A 17,607-nucleotide genomic window follows, 5' to 3' on the forward strand; every position below is an offset into this window, starting at 1 on the left:
TTGTTGACATGCTTGGGCATCTGGCACGCACTTCATCGTTCACAACTTCTCGGCCCTCTGAGAACATTTTGTATCTCCGATAAATGTTGCTTCAGTCCAAGGTAGCTTCTCCATATGCCGCAGTCAACATTCGGAATGCATCCGTGCACTTAATGTGGTTTTTCACACAAAATTTGATATAGATTCTTTGATCCATTTTTTGGAACAGGCAAAAATCGAAGACAAGCCAAAGCACGTCCAAGCAAAACAGCTGTCAGCAATTAACTGAACATTCAAAATGGCCGAACTTTGCAGCATTAGTGAGAGATAGAAGTACCAACATAATGCCACAAAAAAATCAAAAATCAAATATAGGTAACCAGCAAAAATTCAAAATTCGCGATAATTTTTTAAAAGACTTCGTACATCTGTATTGAATGGTTCATCTGTAAAATATATGATAGTATCCAGGCTCTATTGTACCTGATTTCTTAGCTTTCAAAGCTTCTCTTTGGATTCCGAATATTCAATTCCACTGTACATTAAGTACTGACTCTGGATCACCTTATCTGCATAAAGACAGTCCTTAAGATGTTTCATTGTTAAAATTATTTCCCCTGTAGAATGTACAAATTCCTGTTTATCTACAAGTTCAAATCCTGTGAAGTAAAAGTCAACCATCTCTTCATACAACATCTTTTTCCATTCATTTTCAGTAGTGAATTGTGTCACCTTCTTCCAACAATCAGGGCAGTTGAAGTACACATACTCTAATTACAGTTTTTTAAAATTTTCATTATTGCTCCCTGTCCCCTCCTCTATTCTATCTAGTCCTTTTAAAATTTAATTAAAAAACTTTTGCATGTGCAACCTCCTGCAAGCAATAATTACTCCTTGATCTACCGGCTGATAGGACAAAGTTATATTTGGAGACAAAGGAAGAACTTAATCCCACTGTCGCCATTGTGTCAATTGTCAAGTTAGGATGAATGTTGCCCAGATTCAAAAGTTTTTCTACCTTATCTTTTGAAGTTCCTAGAACATTGGTTTATTGACATTGACATCTGAGTGATTAATATTTTTGTTGCTTAAGCTTACGTTTCCTGATTAGGAAGAGATTCTTGGAAAGTTGATTGGAGATAGCAGTTACATGACTTTCCCAGGAAAGATTATAGAGTCGATAAATAAACCCTAGGAGATTGACAGAGCTTTGACCTTTTCCAGCAATTCTAAGGTTACTAATAAAATATTGTGTTTTTTCTCAATTTAAAAATAGTTTATTAGCTGAGAACCAGTCACTAGCTTGTTGTACGTCTTTCAGTTCTTCATATGCATTTTCAGGATTATTACATTTATTGATAAAAGTAGTGTCTTTATTTTATTTATTTTTTTAATGAGAATAATCCATCTACACAATGAAAGGCAAAAAAATGTCTTGGTTCCACAATCATAAAAAAAATGTGTCATTAGCATTCTGGATACAATCAGCAGGTATGCTACTTGATAAGTCATTGATCAGCAGCAGGAATAACAGAGGACCAAACATAGACCCCTGGGGCCCACCTTTTTTTACTCAGAAAAATTTTGACTTACAGCCAGTTACTTGTACCATTTGTTTATAGTTCTTTAAATATGAAGTCATGAATTTTAGTTCAGAGCCCTGGGTGACATAACATTGCAGTTTTTGAAGGAGGATTTGGTGAGCTATGCAATCAAATGCTGAGGAGAGCTCAAACAATGAGAGAGATAACTGCAGCCCATCTTCAAAAGCACACAGTATTTTTTTTGAGAAATATTCAACAGCTTGCTCTGTAGACTTTCCATGTCTTAAGCCTAATTGTGAGGAATTGTTATGACTTGATGTGGAGCCCCCAAACATAAAAAAACTTCATAAATAGGTAATAGAAGAAAAATAAATTGCCAATATTCCCAGAAAATTAAGTTGGTAATTATTCATATCAAACTTCAAACAAAACATTGGTAATCAGTATTCGGTGTTTGTATCTCATATATTGCCATTTATTATGCTAAATAATCAATTACGTTTAATTTAAATAAATGAGAGTTAAATCTCATAAAAATGGTACAAGCTTCTTTTGTAATATTTGGTTATAATGATGCAACACCCATTTGCTGCATTTCTCTGGCATGCTCTAACGTTATCATCCACTGTTTAAATATACTTATCCATATAGTTTGTTGATGTTGCTAAAATGTTAAAAAGAATATTACACTAGATGTTGGTTTATGTGGCAACATGATTTGATTGGTGATTCTTGAATTCCACTGGATTTTAGTTAAGCCAGGCTTTTGCAGATTAGTCCTATTGAACAGAGTTAATCAGCTGTTGACCAGTGAGTATCTATGTGAGAGCATTTATTTATATTTTTACAATGAATTATTTGAAGGAAATGATAGATTTTGAAGTTTCATGTATCTCAAGTGCTTACATAAAATCACTTTTATTTCTTAATTAGGAATTCTCAGAGCATCAGTTTGATATTTCATAACTTAAGAAATGAAATTTTTATGGTATTAGTTCCTCCTTGCAAATATGGTACACACTAAATTTGCCGAATTATTTTAAGAAACAGAGAGGTTCATTACTTATCAGACTCTTCGGTTGTTTTTTTTCTTCGCTTGTAAAATGTACCTATTTTTATCAATTTCTAAATACTGATCCTGTCTAGTTGCATTATATCGTAGAACTTTATATCATATTCAGTCATTGATACTTTTAATTTTTCTGTAACTGGTTCAACAGCATCCAAATCAGCTCTTATGGCATGCTTGTATTGCAAATATTAAGGCACCCCTAAAACTGCCACAACAAACCACTACATGATATAAAGTTCTCTGTAAGTAAGTGTTTAAGGAGTTTTTCATGCCATAATTGGTATGTGACTGCCACTCATTCCTATACCAAGTGATTTTTTATGCATCTCATATTTCATTTACTGATATTTTTATAATTATCCAAATCTGTCTCTCCATTAATTGAAAATATAATTCAAACCTAAGAGCACATAGATTTATCTGAATCTTCCTTTTCAGATTTGTGTTTTAAGTGATACCAAACTGCCTATAGAAACCTATGCATCTAATATCATGAGAAGATTATCAGATGAATACATTTCTATGTTTTCATTCACTGCCATGCTTGTTTGATGACATAGCACAAAGTTGCTTTAGTTATTGTGCCAGAAGATCCCATAATTAATAAGTTCATATATGTAGAGTCATGATCCAGCATGTAAAGAATTAGCCATCTATTTAAAATACATCTTTTGTGTCTGAAATATGTGTGAAGTTTAGTTGACTGTATGAACTATCTTTCATGCTGCAATAATTTATTCACATTTTCAAAATTACGTCTGGTATGTAAATGAGTTGTTGAAGTATCATTTTCAACTAAATCCATGAGAACTTCCAAGAAAAGTATAGCCATAGAGTACTGCAGCGGTGTCTCCTATGGCCCCTTAATAAGCCACCCACACTACATGTCTGGGCTGTGTGGATTATGTAGGAGTCTAGATTTGCAAGGTTTACCGCACTTCAAAAATTCAACAGAATTTCCACTGCATTATGACCAATTTCAGATAATGGCATTACTCATAGTGGGTCACCTTTTCTACTGTTTCTTTCTAATGGTTTGGTTATTGTTAACATTAGACTTAAATGTCAAGAAAGAAGGGTTGAAAGGAATTTGATGCGGGCATTTTACTCTTCTGTTGTTATAGTCGGTAAGATATTTAAGTTTTTTCTTATCCAATAGCCAGTGTACTGCAAGACAAACTTAATACCACGTAGCAATGTATTGCTTGCTTTACTCAGAACATTCCTAAATGGCTCTCAACTTGATAGCTATTAAATTATGAAAATAAAATTAAATGCCAGAATAGTTGTGGTGAGATACATAGGTAATGAGAGTTTGAATTCCTTGAATCAATGGCAAGTGCTAATTTGGGGAGCTTGATTTATAATTAAACTTTTGATATGGAGGTTTTTGATGCTAGCTAGACAGGTAGTCCAGTTGATAACACCGTTCAGTTTGCTACCTGCTGGAGAATTTGTAAAGCATTGGTACCCCTTGGTTAAGTCTGTGCTACCACCAATGCTGCGTTTCTCGCCACAGTTCTTTAGATCACAACTGATTTCACAGCTTGCATTATTTATAATCAAATTGTTTTCGAAGTAGTTGCTAATATGGTTTCTCTCTTTTGAAAATTATAATTCCTTGTCTTGAAATATTGAAGGAGGGAATTTTCTCTGCCCTATGAATCATGGCAATATATGCACATGTAAACCAATGAAGATTGTGTGTAATTAAGTCAATATTAATAATCTACCGGAATGTATAAAAAGAGAAGGACGTGTACCTGTGTTTAAGAAAATGGTTCGAGAATTGCTCATTGAAAAGTGTTATTATAGTGTAAAAGAATACCTGAGGCCTAATTTATAAATTTGTAGCATTTTCTAATTTTGTAATATTTCTTATTTTTGTAATAATTTCTATTTTTGTAAATCTTGTACTTGACAAATCCTATGCACTTGCCAGTATTTTTACTATGCACTGTGTCTCTTGGACGAATAAATATTATTATTATTATTATTTGTGGAAGTATTAAAAACTTCATAAAATCTTAGGATTGATTGGTTAGTGTGAGGATGGACCACAGCTTGTATTCAAATGATACAAGTGAATTCATGTGGTCATAGGAGATGGCATTTGTCTCCCTTAAACACTTTCCTGTTTTTCATATGCATCGTCTTTATAATATCATATATCTGTAGCTTTGAAAGAATGAAATATCACATGTTGCCGGAGAAACAGCCTAAATATTAGCTCCAGAACATTCGCCAACCAGTTAATGCCATCCCTAAACCTCCATGTCTCTTAACTATCACTGTCACTTTAAGTCACGTGACATCGTTAATAATAATTTCATGCCAATGTGGCATTCAGTTCGATATCTGCTTAAATTGCTTTATGACTGCCAGGTGGAACAAATACTAAATTGATGACAGTGAAATGGTAATGCTATTATGGATAGAGTGCACCTTTTTAATGAATCCTCTCATTTTATTTTTATCATCATTAGATGCTTCAGGAACCTGCTGCATTTTCAACAGCTGTACAGGGCTTGTTGTCTGCGCAGAGGCAATCATTGGCAGCTCGATCTGCTGCAGGTGGTGAACACTTATGCTTCCTAGGATCAGGGCGAGAGGAGGAGGACCAGTATACTCACATGGTGGTTGCTAGTTTCCTTCAAAAGCATACGCATTATGTGGCAATGGTTACTGGTGGATATCAAGGTAATTTACTTGGTTTAGATTTTGGCTTTAAAATTTTTTTAAATATCTGTTTACATACTGCTCAAGTAGGCCATAGTTTAACAGGCCCTCTTTGGCCCCTATTAAGATTTATATCCTGGCCGAGAATCCAAATAGACTGCTCTACAATTTTTCTTAGAGGAGACATGTAATGCCAGAAGACTGGTACTATGTTGTACACAGGTTGAATGGAATTTAATCATAAAGTGAAATTTTTTAAAGAAGGTTACATTAGTTCAACAGATTCAGGCTTGAGGTCGTGGAAGTTCATCATAATGAAATAAGGACAATTTGCACTTTTCCACAGTTTATTTAATGTACGACGCGTTTCAACTCACAGAGTCATCATCAGGTACAAGACTGTACCATGGTACATGTCTTGTACCTGATGATGACTTTGTGAGTTGAAACGCGTCGTACGTTGAATAAACTGTGGAAAAGTGCAAATTGTCCTTATTTCATTAGAAGGTTACATCTTGAAGTTACTCTCTAGGTTGCTCCTCTTCATTACCTACTCTTTTTACTTCTATCTGGCAATAATTATTTCTTAAAGTTACCTCATCATATCAATATAAATGCGTTCCACTTTTCAGATTGTTATTTGAAAATTTTTATTTATCATAAACAGCAAAACATTCAAGACAGAAATTGAGTTTCCCTTTACTTATTTCTCAGTATGTAGTTAGTTTTCACACATTGTTTTTATTTGATTCCTTTCTTTTTATTCTCATAATCCTGTGCAGTAATTTATTGCTTTTAAGGTTTGGTTTATCCTTTTGGTTGAGCAAGTCAGGGTCACTTCTTCTCTTAATTAATGATGTTATAGCCTCATTACCCCAACCAATTTGTCTATTTACGGCTAATAATAAATGTTCATTAATATCTCCCTAACTACTGTGATTGGTGTGGTGCAATCATTGAATTTTTATACAGAAGACCAATGATACTCAACAGTTCCACTGGATATTCTTATTTAATAGTATTTTTGGCAAAAATAATTGACAATATACACTTGAGAAAAGAAAAATAATAATTAAAATTCATATTCAGAATAGCAAAGTAGAAAAAAAATGCTTTGCTCTAGTTAAGTTTATGATGTCACTTACGATGTTAAGAGAATAGTAATTGTAATAGTGCTTTATCTACCCTATTGTCTGTAACTAAAATACTTTTCTTTAAAGTGATTTTAGTCTCCCATTATATCAAATGGAATAAATGTCCTCTAAATTACATATTTACTGTCTTTAGTACCACCTATCAATAAATCTGTAGTGGGGATTTTGTTCATAGATAATATCATTGGCAGCAGTATTTTGTTTTTTGATCAATTTCTAATGAGATAGATCCATCCAAGGTGGGTTTTTCTCCACCTAGGGCTTTGGTGTTTCTAATTGTTTCTTTTGCTATGTATATTATAGTTATAAGTCCAATATAAAAGCCAAATAATGACTGTTCTTGGATTAATGATAAATAAATATTTTTGGTTGAAACTATATGGGAATATTCTATTCTTACAGTTAGCTTGGTGAAAATCATGTTTAACTGGGAATGGTAATTAAAATGAAAAGCCAAGAAGCATTAGGTTGCAGAATTCTGTAATGTTGCACACAAAAACAAGCAAAACTTTATTTCACTCTAAAAATTATAATATACATTGGCAGAATGATCTAGACAGTGTCAAAGTGAAGGTTGACTTAGTGCAGAAATAGGGGTGGGAAAATCATGCTTTTTGTCATTATGCCCCCTAGTAGTATTTAGGGAAGGTGACTGACAGCTGAGGTCATTTGTGCCATAGGGGATGGACAGGAAAGGATGAAGGAAGAGAAACCCAGTGTCGGCATTAGCCTACTCTTTACGAAAGGCTTGAAGGGATCTGCATCTTTACGTCCTTTCTGACGGGCGGCGTACTCACTCGAAGTGCCCTCCACAAAGCACCTCAAGTAGGGATCGAGATACCACTGAAAAATATTCAACACCACCGGGATTTGAACCTGGGCCCTCAGGGTAGGAAGCCAGTACGATAGCCACCGCACCATCTAGATCGCCATTGTGCCCCATTTACTGTGATGTACTCATTGCAACTTTTGATAAATTCCTCTGTTCAGTTTGCTTATCAAGAAGGAAAGATTGCCTATTGTTGCTTATTGCTTGGTACATAAAACTGTCATCTTATTGGAAATTAGTGTTTTTGATCTAATGATTGAAAATTTAATTTGTAACCCAGTGTAATTTGTGTTTTATTATTTACAGCAATACATGATTACCTGGCAGATGATGTAGGTACCAGCTTACAAGAGCATAACCCTCAATCCTGTCTGGTTTGTATGCCTGGAAGTATTGATGAAGAATCCGAGACCATTCGCCCTAGCTCAAGTTCTCAAGATCTCTTTGGAAAGATAAGGTATTTTTTGTGTTACTAATATATTCTTTCATTGTTCCATATCAAGTTTTATGTTGCTGCTGAAGACTGTAATCTGCAAAAATTATTCCAAGTACATAAAACCATAGTAATTAACATATCATAACTACTATTGCAGCTCTATTAGTATTTGGCAATTTCTTCCTTCCTTAAAAGTAGTTCATTATTTCTATTCTAGATATGAAAGCTGAATATGATAATCTGGAAAATTGATAATGAACGGAGTAATTAGCCTAGAGTTTTGTTTTTTTTCATAGGCGATGGTAGAGCACATCGGAAATCAATCCTAAGGTTTGTGCAATTGCCAAAATCATGATGTGAGGGCCAGTTCCCTTCCCTCTGTGATTTCTACAAAGTTCTAGTTCTCAGAAAATTGTATTTCTTGTAATTTTATGCAAGTTGTCTAAAAGCATCTCCTAGTATTTGAACTGGAAACCCTCTGGATATATCAGAATACGATATCTACATAGCTACAATACTTTTTGGATGATCAATTGCCAATAATTTTACAATGCAATGTATTTATTAGCATATATTCATCCTCTTCTCGCAGTTCCCTTTTCAAGAAAGTGCAATATAAAAACTCCTATGGGAAGCACATCGCTCTGCATGGTCCATTATGAAAGTAATGCATGTGATTTTGTTTGTTTCTCTGGGACAAATAGATTTATTGATCGTACTTGAACAAATGTTCAAATTCTTCAAAATACTCTCCCCCTGTATCAGTATACTTGCGCTGAGGTGTCTGCCATGCCTAGAAAGCACCCTGAAACTCCTCGGCAGGAATGGCTCTCAGGAACGTTGTAACATGCTTATAGATGTTTTCCACAGTCTCCCAATGCTTTCCTTTCAGCTCTCTCTTCTGTCAGGGGAACAATAAAAAGTTGTACGGAGCCGAGTCAGGACTTAAAGGGGGCTGGGGGACCACCAAGATGGTGCTCCAGGACAGGAAGTTGGTAACAATGAAGGTTGTTTGGCAACACTTTTGTCACAAGCTTCGTGCAGACCTTACAAATTTCCAGACCCTCTGTCACTATCCCATGTATCGAAATTGTGGACATATCTAGGGTATCAGCAATTTGCTGCATGCTCAATCAAGGTTCAAAATGCAAAACTTCTTGACATGATTAATGTTCATGTCAGTTCTGGCCATTGTAGGGCATCCAGAATGGGCTTTGTCAGCTACCTCCTCCGGGCTCTCTTTGAACACCTTGTGCCACCTCCTGGACTGTGACCTTGAAATGCAGTCATCCTTGATGGTCTCTTGTAGTATCTGGAATGTTTTGGTCGCATTCTTTCCAAGCTGCATGCAAAACTTGATAGCGTGTCACTGTTCAAGCTAATACTCCATCGCGCAGTGTTAAAAAGTCAAACACACTTCACGTGGAGGCACATCTTTCCGCTCAGACTGCTGGGAGCACATTGACAACCAGCTGTGTTGGAAGGGCAGACTCCCCACTGCATTTTCCAACCAGCTTTAGCATGCTGCCATGGATAGTGGTGGCATAGTCAAATAATGCACATTACTTTCATAACGGAGCATGTATCTCTATGGCTTTTTCTATTCAATACCAAAGCTATGGACAAAATCACTAATTGATGGTAGCCTATTGCATCTTTCAGGTTTGTTAAAATTTTTCTTTTCTGTTTCTGCAAAGGAAGAACAAAGGAATAATCTTGAAATTATCTCCTCTTGCAGTGTTACATATTCTTGTTAAATTATGTATTCTTTAATTTGTAATTTTGATGGAAAACTTCATACAGCTGGATCAGGTATGGGAAAACTCAAGGGCAATGTTATGACTTTGTATTTACCAAACAAATTTAAACAACTTTGAAACTACAATATTTATCCGAATAATCAATGTATGGTTTAAAGAACATGGATGAAAGAATGGGGAACAAATTTAACCTTGAGTGCATGATTATACCTGCTGCCACAATACTACCACAATGTTGAACTATTATCTTAAATAAAAGTTTAATATTGACAATAGTGTAATTATATTAATTTACATAATCCTTAATAATTTGTTCTCTCTGATAATAATTATTGAAATAATTAATAAGAATGTTTATAATTTGTATGTAATTCTGGGGTTAGAATTTTTTATGACTCTAATTTCAAATAACATCATTATATTATGTATAAAAAACAAAACTGGCCTTTAAGGTGATCAGGATAGTGATGTCTGCTGTACTGGCTTCCCACACCAAGGCCCTGGGTTTGAATCCTGGAGGTGTCAGGATTTTTTTAGTTGTTTCCCAATCCCTATTTGATGTGCCTTATGGAGAGCTCTTGAATTGAGCACACTGCCTGTCAGATGGAAGGTTGAACTGTGGACCTCTTGGTGCCTTTCATTAAGATTAGGCTAATGCAGGCACCAGGTTCCTTTCTACCCTTCTTTCTTTCCCCGAACTTCTTGCATCTACCAGATGACCGTCCTATTCCTAATGGCATAAATGACCCCAGCTATTCGTCGCCTCCCTAATGACTGCGACTAAAATTGACTTTAAAACAAAAAAATTCTATTGCTTATTATTTTTTTCAAGCAGTGAGTTTTTTAAATGACTGCGTTACTGTAATTAAAAAAATTATTACTTCAAGTAGTTTTTGACTTTTTTTTAATAACCCAAGGAATGCATTCTGCTTTGCCAGTATGTGGTTTTGCATTTCATATAACTATGTAGTCCATATATTTTCAGGAACGTAACTAGGAATTCCCCTAAGCTTAAACTTTATGATGAAATGCGACATTGTTTAATTAATATTTGATTCAGGAATAATTATGAAATTTGTTTGAGCGTTAATTGGCATTTTTGTCTTCTAGTGCTGTTATGAAAAGCAAATCAGCAGAGGTTAAGGAGAAACTCATGGATTATATTGTGAATCCAAATGGCAACCAATCTGTGGAGAGGCATGTGAGCAGGAATGATAAAGTTGGCAAACGATACCGCAATATGGCTCCAGTGTTCAGCATTGATGATGATCATGAAGGAGGTAGGTTTACCTATTTATGTGTACTTATGTATATCCACCACATTTTTGCATTTGTTGACCCTAGAAGAGAAGAAGTGCTTTCATTAAAGTTCCCAAAAAGGAAGTCAAATATGTGATGTTATGAAATATAAAATAATTCTTATAAATATTTTTGTGCTTCAACCTTAAAAAACATTATTCTTTTTGGTTGTTATTTAAAATTGTTGGGTAAAAGAAGACACTTAGCATTTCCACGTAGAATTTTTTTATTATGACCTAAGTTTCGTTACAGCATAACATATTCAGGTTGTTACACTGTAATGAAACCTAGGTTTTAATAAAAAAATTCTATGTGGAAAAGCAAAATGTCTTCCTTCGTCTTGAAGGATTTCTACCACGTTACGTCTGAAATGGTGTCATTTAAAAATATAGACTTGTAATCACACTGCCTGTTACTAAATTTTAACTACAGTAAAACTTCCCAGAGTGGGGATTATATTCCATGTGTATGTCAAGTTGTGTGAATCCACATTGGAAGAATCATTATTCGTATGTAAATGAATGGGTTGCATTCCAAGATTGGAAAAAGTATGCATCTTAGGGGTAATAAAAATAATGACAGTATAAATTCTCCTGAATTTAGATGAAAATACATCTAATGGTATAAAGTTACATCCTATTAAAAAATGCACTGAATGGTTGAGGCCTTAACTTTGTAGAATTCCATTTTTAACTTAGGAAAAATAATATCTTTGCTTTCTACAAAATAATGTATTTTGTAGAAAGCAAAGATATTATTTTTCCTAAGCTATTAAAAAATATTTAATAACAAATTAAACTGAAAGTTTTCACATAATTTCCACCAGGTCAACTTTTAACATTAATAGTTTTCCCTCTATGCCTGTGAAGTGCTTGCTTAAATCATGTTACGAGCATAATTTTGTGTCTCCTGATCAACCTGTACTGTTCCGACTCCCCTCCATTCTGGGGCATTCTGGGAGTCATTGGATATGATTTGGTGCCCTCCTAACTAATCATTTGGGCCGAGGGTTGGACCCATGGAATAAAGTCTGCAATATATTTTGGAGAAGCAAGTGTAGAATAAGGGGTGTGGAGTGGGGTTGGTGATCTACTTGCCAGAGATGAGAGATCTTTGTTTGTCCTGAAGAAATGGGGAGAGTGATGGTCCGGGGAGGTAAAAGGATCCTTAGAGGTTAAATGCATTCATTTGGTGAAGGCATAGCATAGATGACTGAGAATATAGAGGAACTGTGGAAAGATAACTTGAATGTTGCCATATTTCCCCTATGGCTATGCCTTTACCCTACCTCAGGTGAACCCAGGCATCGTCGGATTGCATAGTCTGACTGGGTCATATCATCAAAATATTCATTATCCTTTATCATACAGTATGTATTGCAGGTTCTCTTTTATATTCATTTTTTGAGCATATGAATTTTTTCATCCACCATTTTACCACCAGCATGATATAAGGGTAGGCATGAAGCTTTGAACAAAAGTAATTGGAGTGATCCTCTCTCTCCCTGCTCTGCACCCTGTAAAAAGACCACAAGGGGTATTCTGATAAATAATTCTGTGAATTCACTTGGAATCACTTCAGTTGTAATCTTAAAGAGCCTATGAAATGATTGTAGGAACTTGATGAATTGTTCTTATTGTTTACTCCTGTTCTGTGGATGATTGTAACCTCAATCTCTAGCTTTCCCTACATCAGGGGGCCTCCAATCCTAGTTCCAACCTCCAGCCAAGAGCTCTGTATCTAAATTGTAACAACCTCTCTCTTTCATTTACCAAACCCACTGATCAGAAATGAAGGTTAGGTAAATCAAAATCTTTGTACCCAGATGGCAAGCACTTATTAAGACTGGAACTGGCTGCAAGGGAGCTCCACATTCAGTTGAATGACATGCCATTGTGCACCAAAAGATATATAATTCATCCAAAAAAATAAAACTTCATTAGCAATAGCAATATAGCAATAGGTATAGCAATTCAAGCTTCTAGTGATGTGGAAGTGATACTGCTACTGTTCATATAATTTCCATTGGTATTTCACGTTAGCTATTGACTACACAAACAGATTAACTGGCAATTTAGTGTTTCTTGAGAAGTTATGAGCAAATGCGTGATGTCGATTAACTGACTAAAATCCACTATAGATATAATTAATCTATGCCTTGGGGTAAGATCAAGACTCAGGAAGATTGAAATAAAAGATGCCAATGAAAAAATCCCATAGAGTGCCCACAAAAAAAATTTGAGACTTAATTTACATGTAGTCGTTGTGAAATCACTTTTGAAGTAAGCCCCGCATGACATTATGGAATGATCTCAGCACTTGTGCCATGTGCCTAATGATCTTTGTCTGATGATGAATTGTCTTGTTGAAAGAGTGAGCCATTTGTGATTCCTCATGAAATCCTTTTGCATTGCCCCTTTCGTATCAGTGTCATTTTTGGGAATATGGTAAAGTTACTAGTGAATTTTGTTGCCTGTTATCATCCTTAAGGTGAAAGTTAGACTCCCATTTCCAATTTTTTAAAGTTCCTGGTATTCATTAAGGTGTCAATACTTCTCTTCTGGTCTTTGAAACCAGGTAAAAAAATTGCTGTGATTTGATACATGTTCAAATTGTCCATGAGGATCACCTGCTAGGGTCCATAACTGATTCCAAACATGTTGTGGATTTCATGGTCAACTAGGTGATTGTCCTCACTAATAATTTCTCTATTTTGTTGATATTTTCACAAATTCTACTGGTCTTTTGTTATCCACCTCGTCTACCCAATTAATCGCTCTTAATCTTCGCCTAATATTTGACCACCATTGAAAAGAGAGTTCCAATTTAAACACTACGTACAGCTTAAAAATTGACTTCCAAAAGTATTCAGAATAATGCCCAATATCCTAATATACAGGCTAAACTTGATGTACCCATATTGGTATTTTTTGACAGCCATCACAGGATCACAGGATAGCATGGGGTTAGAAAAGCGTGAACCAAAATGGTATAGCCAAAATTTGGTATGATTCCAATTGGTATGCTGACTCCTTAGGCCTGTGGACATTGACTACTAGTTGTGTACTGGCCAACCTCTTTTGATTGCTCATTAATTGCTACAGTCAGTGAACTTTTCAACAGTATCTCAAATTAAAACGCCCTATGATTCTCCAAATGGGAAATATGGCATAAATTTAAATATTATGTACCTGAGTATAATGTTATTTGAATTATTAGGCAAATGTAGTTTCTTCAGCATGATAATCAATGCCAAAGGTTGGTTTTCATTTTTCTAGGCTAGGGTAAAGCCCATCCTTAACCAAGCCCTAAGGTGTGTGAAATTATCACATTCAGGATAGGAGCACCTTCCTTGTGCCACCATTTGGTTACTCCCAAATTTCTAATAACCTCAAAATTGCACTGCTAGTCTCTTAAGATCAGTATATGGGCAAAGCATCATCTGAGATTAGCACCCAAGGCCACATTGCCTTTAGCTAAAATGCCCCATTTACCAGGCTACCACTCTGTCCCATGACCATGGGAGTCTTGGGTGTAGGGTGTTTGACTATTGACTGTAGGGGCTGGGTTCAATACTGGTGGCTCTTGGCGCCCTCAGTTTTACCCAAGGTGTGTGATTTACAGGTTACTAGATCTCCCTATGGAAAGAAACTGCTTCCTTACCTCTTACTTTGAGGTGTGAAAATCTAATGCCATAGGGCTCAGTACCATGTGAAATGTATCCTCAACTATCAAACCAGCTTGAGGGTTGATTACTCTGGTGAAATGTCTGCTTTAGTGGAAAGAAAAGGAAATGGTTAATATTCTCTTTAGTTAATCCTTGACAGAGGACAGTTTGCTAGTTAGATATCAAGAGTGACATGGAAGAGATTCCAGATAGCCTTTCCAATTATATCTGCTTGACCTGGACTTTGATGTGAAGCATATTAGGTCATGCAACTCAGGATATTTTTAAATGAAGGTTTTTGGAATATTTATGGCAGATGTCTGGAGCTTTTTGGAGTTGCTGCATTACTAATAGGGATATTTTTGTCCACCCTATCGCAACTAACATTGTGTTTGTGATGATTGTCTGTTATGGACAGAAAAGTTTGACCAATAATTTCTCTAACAATGACACAGCAGCTCCTGAAAGCCATCTCTATCAACAGGATATTTTTGTAGAAGAAGCAGGGTCTCAAGCAACCAGACAAGTCTTTGCGTTTCAGCCAATGCATGGAACAATTTCAGTTACCAAGGGTGGGCCTTAGGGATAAGAAGGGTATTTTATTCATTCTTTTCAAATGTCAGTTACCAAAACCAGGGATTGGGCTTTGTTGGGTTGGGTAGTTCTGGGATTAGCCTCACACATGACACTATGTGCATGATATATTTATCAACATTTGAAATATTGATTAATCGCTGGAATTGAGTACATATATTCTGCAGATAGCTGAAACCTACTAACATAGCTGGCTTTTAGTGGGTTTTGACAAAATTCAGAATATTAATATGCATTTGAATTTCAAAAAAATAATAATGAAGATCAGGTTTTATGGATTTCCTGGGGTGACTTCTGCTAGAATTCACAAAAATATGTAGGAAAAGCTTAAAAAATTCATTAGGCAATCCGAGGTCGTGGAATATATGCAAGATTTGCAGTAATGTGTGTACACTCCCAGTGACAAAAAATAGGTACACATTTGACTTAACTAGATCAACTGTGTGACATACTATTTGTGTGCTATTGTTTCTATATTAACCTGGATATTAAAAAGTTGGGTTTGTTATAGTATCGGGTATCTCCTTGTATCTTGTTATGTGATGGTTCTTATGTTTGTATGTCCATCCTAAACCTATCTTCAATGGTAGGTTAACATAGTAATAATTAATTAAATAATTCATTGAATGAATTTCTCTATTTGATGATTTGTTAACTTTGGTAGCTCTTTTATCGTAACATAGTTTTATTTTAGAAAATTTTATTTACTACTTTTAAATCTGCATTTGAAACTAAGTGCATGCATTGTCTTGTAAAATGTAGTCTTTAGTCGTAGATGTATGGGAAAGAAAGGATACAAGGGTTATTTGGAAAGTAAGGTCCGATTTGTTACAGAAAATAAACCATCACAAATTATTTCAAAAAATATTTTTTATTTAATTCCTGACATCTTTCCGTATTTTTCTACCTAGTCTCCATTTTTGTTTAAACATTGTCATTATGTGCTACAAGCTCTTGTATGCCAAAGTCATGGAAGTGTACCGCCTGTCAGGATAGGCAGTCTTTAACTGCTTCTTTCATCTTTTCATCTGTGGTGAAGCCCTTGCCACCAGGAAACTCCTTTAGATGGACTAGTAAAAATAAGATTTTGTCAAGTCTGCACACTATGGTGGGTGGTCAATCTGATCCTCACAAGTTTTTCCATCCATGGAATTGACAAAATCCTCTGTGATCATTGATGGTTGGCCTGATTGAGGTTCATCATGGACATTTTCATATCCATCCTTGAAAACTCTCCCCCACGTACATACTTTGCTGTCATTCATTTCATTGGAGCAATACACTCCACTTCTCTGTTAAAGAATTCCCGCTGCTGGAACGTTCTTTGCTGTCAAAGAAATGAATCATTGAACGTATTTCACTGTTGGTGGGCTGATCGATTGCTTGAAACATTTTGAACTGTCACTATAAACAGCACATTGCCACAATACCTATGCAAATGGCATCGTTTAACTTGTAAGGCATGCTGGGAATTGGTGCACATGCAAGTTTCAATGTTTGCTTGACATTCGATTAGCTACAGTGATTCTGACCTTTCTTCCCGAATAACCCTTGTAATTTCATACTATTATTGTAAGAAAAAATCACCTAGTTTCTACCCAACAACTGCAAACAGAGCAATATGATCTGCAAGGAAGAGTGGGAATCAACAATTAATGACACAAATAATGCAGATGAGCTTGATTTTCCTGGCATGTTTGTTCCACTTTAACATGAATTTGTAATTGTGTGTGATAAATTTTTCAGTTAATTAAGAATGTGAGATTTCTTGTTCACTCATTTTCAAATCCTCTGCTTTATTGTCTGACTTGAGTGTGTGTAAAATTGTTTAATGCATATGAAGGTGAAGTAGTTCTGCTTCTTTATGAATTATAAGCGATGAAACAGACTTTGTGTTTGCTTTAGAATGCTTTCAAAGAATGTTGTGGGGTTTGATTCTAATGTGGTTTTTACCTGCGTGTTCATTATTACTAAGTTTTAATAAAAATTTAAAGGTCCCACAAACATGAAACCAACACCCTCCATCATGGCTCCATACCTTCATGCAATGAACATAGCCTTTTTTTTGGGTCTTTCATCCCTTGTTTTATGAATGCCTGACTGATTGATAATCTTTACTGGGCTTGGAAAATGAAACTTGAATTGAGTTCCTTGTAGCATAAGAAGACTTTTTGCAGAAGGTAATTAGGTACATTGAGTTGAACTGAGCTCTCCTGAAGCTCTTTTACAAGTGATTGTTGAATAACTTAATCTTTGCTCACTATTATAATCAGTCCCTGTAATCCTTTCACTTGCCTAGGAAAATATTTCTTTGTTTTCATTGAGTGCTTATGTTAAACAAGTACTTGTATTGCTTGATTTGTAATGCGTGAGATGAAGACGGAAGATACATTAAAAACAGAATATCTGTTGATGCAAGAAATTTAAAAAATTCAATTATTGTTATGATGACTTCTGATATTACTGTAAAGCAGTTAGAGAGTTCAAATGTTGTCAGATTTGGTGGTTTGCTATTGCCTGACTGTGGTGAAGTCTTTACAGGGTTTCCTCTGGGTCAGGGTATCAGTTGCCAATGTTTTGATGACTTATTCCGG

General features: G+C 35.4%; 1 protein-coding gene across 2 annotated transcripts in view; it reads left to right on the top strand.

Annotated features, from left to right (window-relative positions):
- Nucleotides 1-17,607, top strand: part of TBC1D23 (TBC1 domain family member 23) — a 34,413-nt gene that overhangs the window by 7,094 nt on the left and 9,712 nt on the right. For both annotated transcript variants that reach the window (XM_071598436.1, XM_071598437.1), the window contains exons 8-10: nucleotides 5,082-5,295; nucleotides 7,564-7,714; nucleotides 10,564-10,733. In XM_071598436.1, the coding sequence (XP_071454537.1) occupies nucleotides 5,082-5,295; nucleotides 7,564-7,714; nucleotides 10,564-10,733 (535 nt within the window). The remainder of the gene's footprint in view (nucleotides 1-5,081; nucleotides 5,296-7,563; nucleotides 7,715-10,563; nucleotides 10,734-17,607) is intronic.

Source organism: Hetaerina americana, unplaced genomic scaffold, assembly GCF_022747635.1.
Source record: "Hetaerina americana unplaced genomic scaffold, ioHetAmer1.1.p SCAF_10, whole genome shotgun sequence".
Classification (NCBI taxonomy): Eukaryota; Metazoa; Arthropoda; class Insecta; order Odonata; family Calopterygidae; genus Hetaerina; species Hetaerina americana.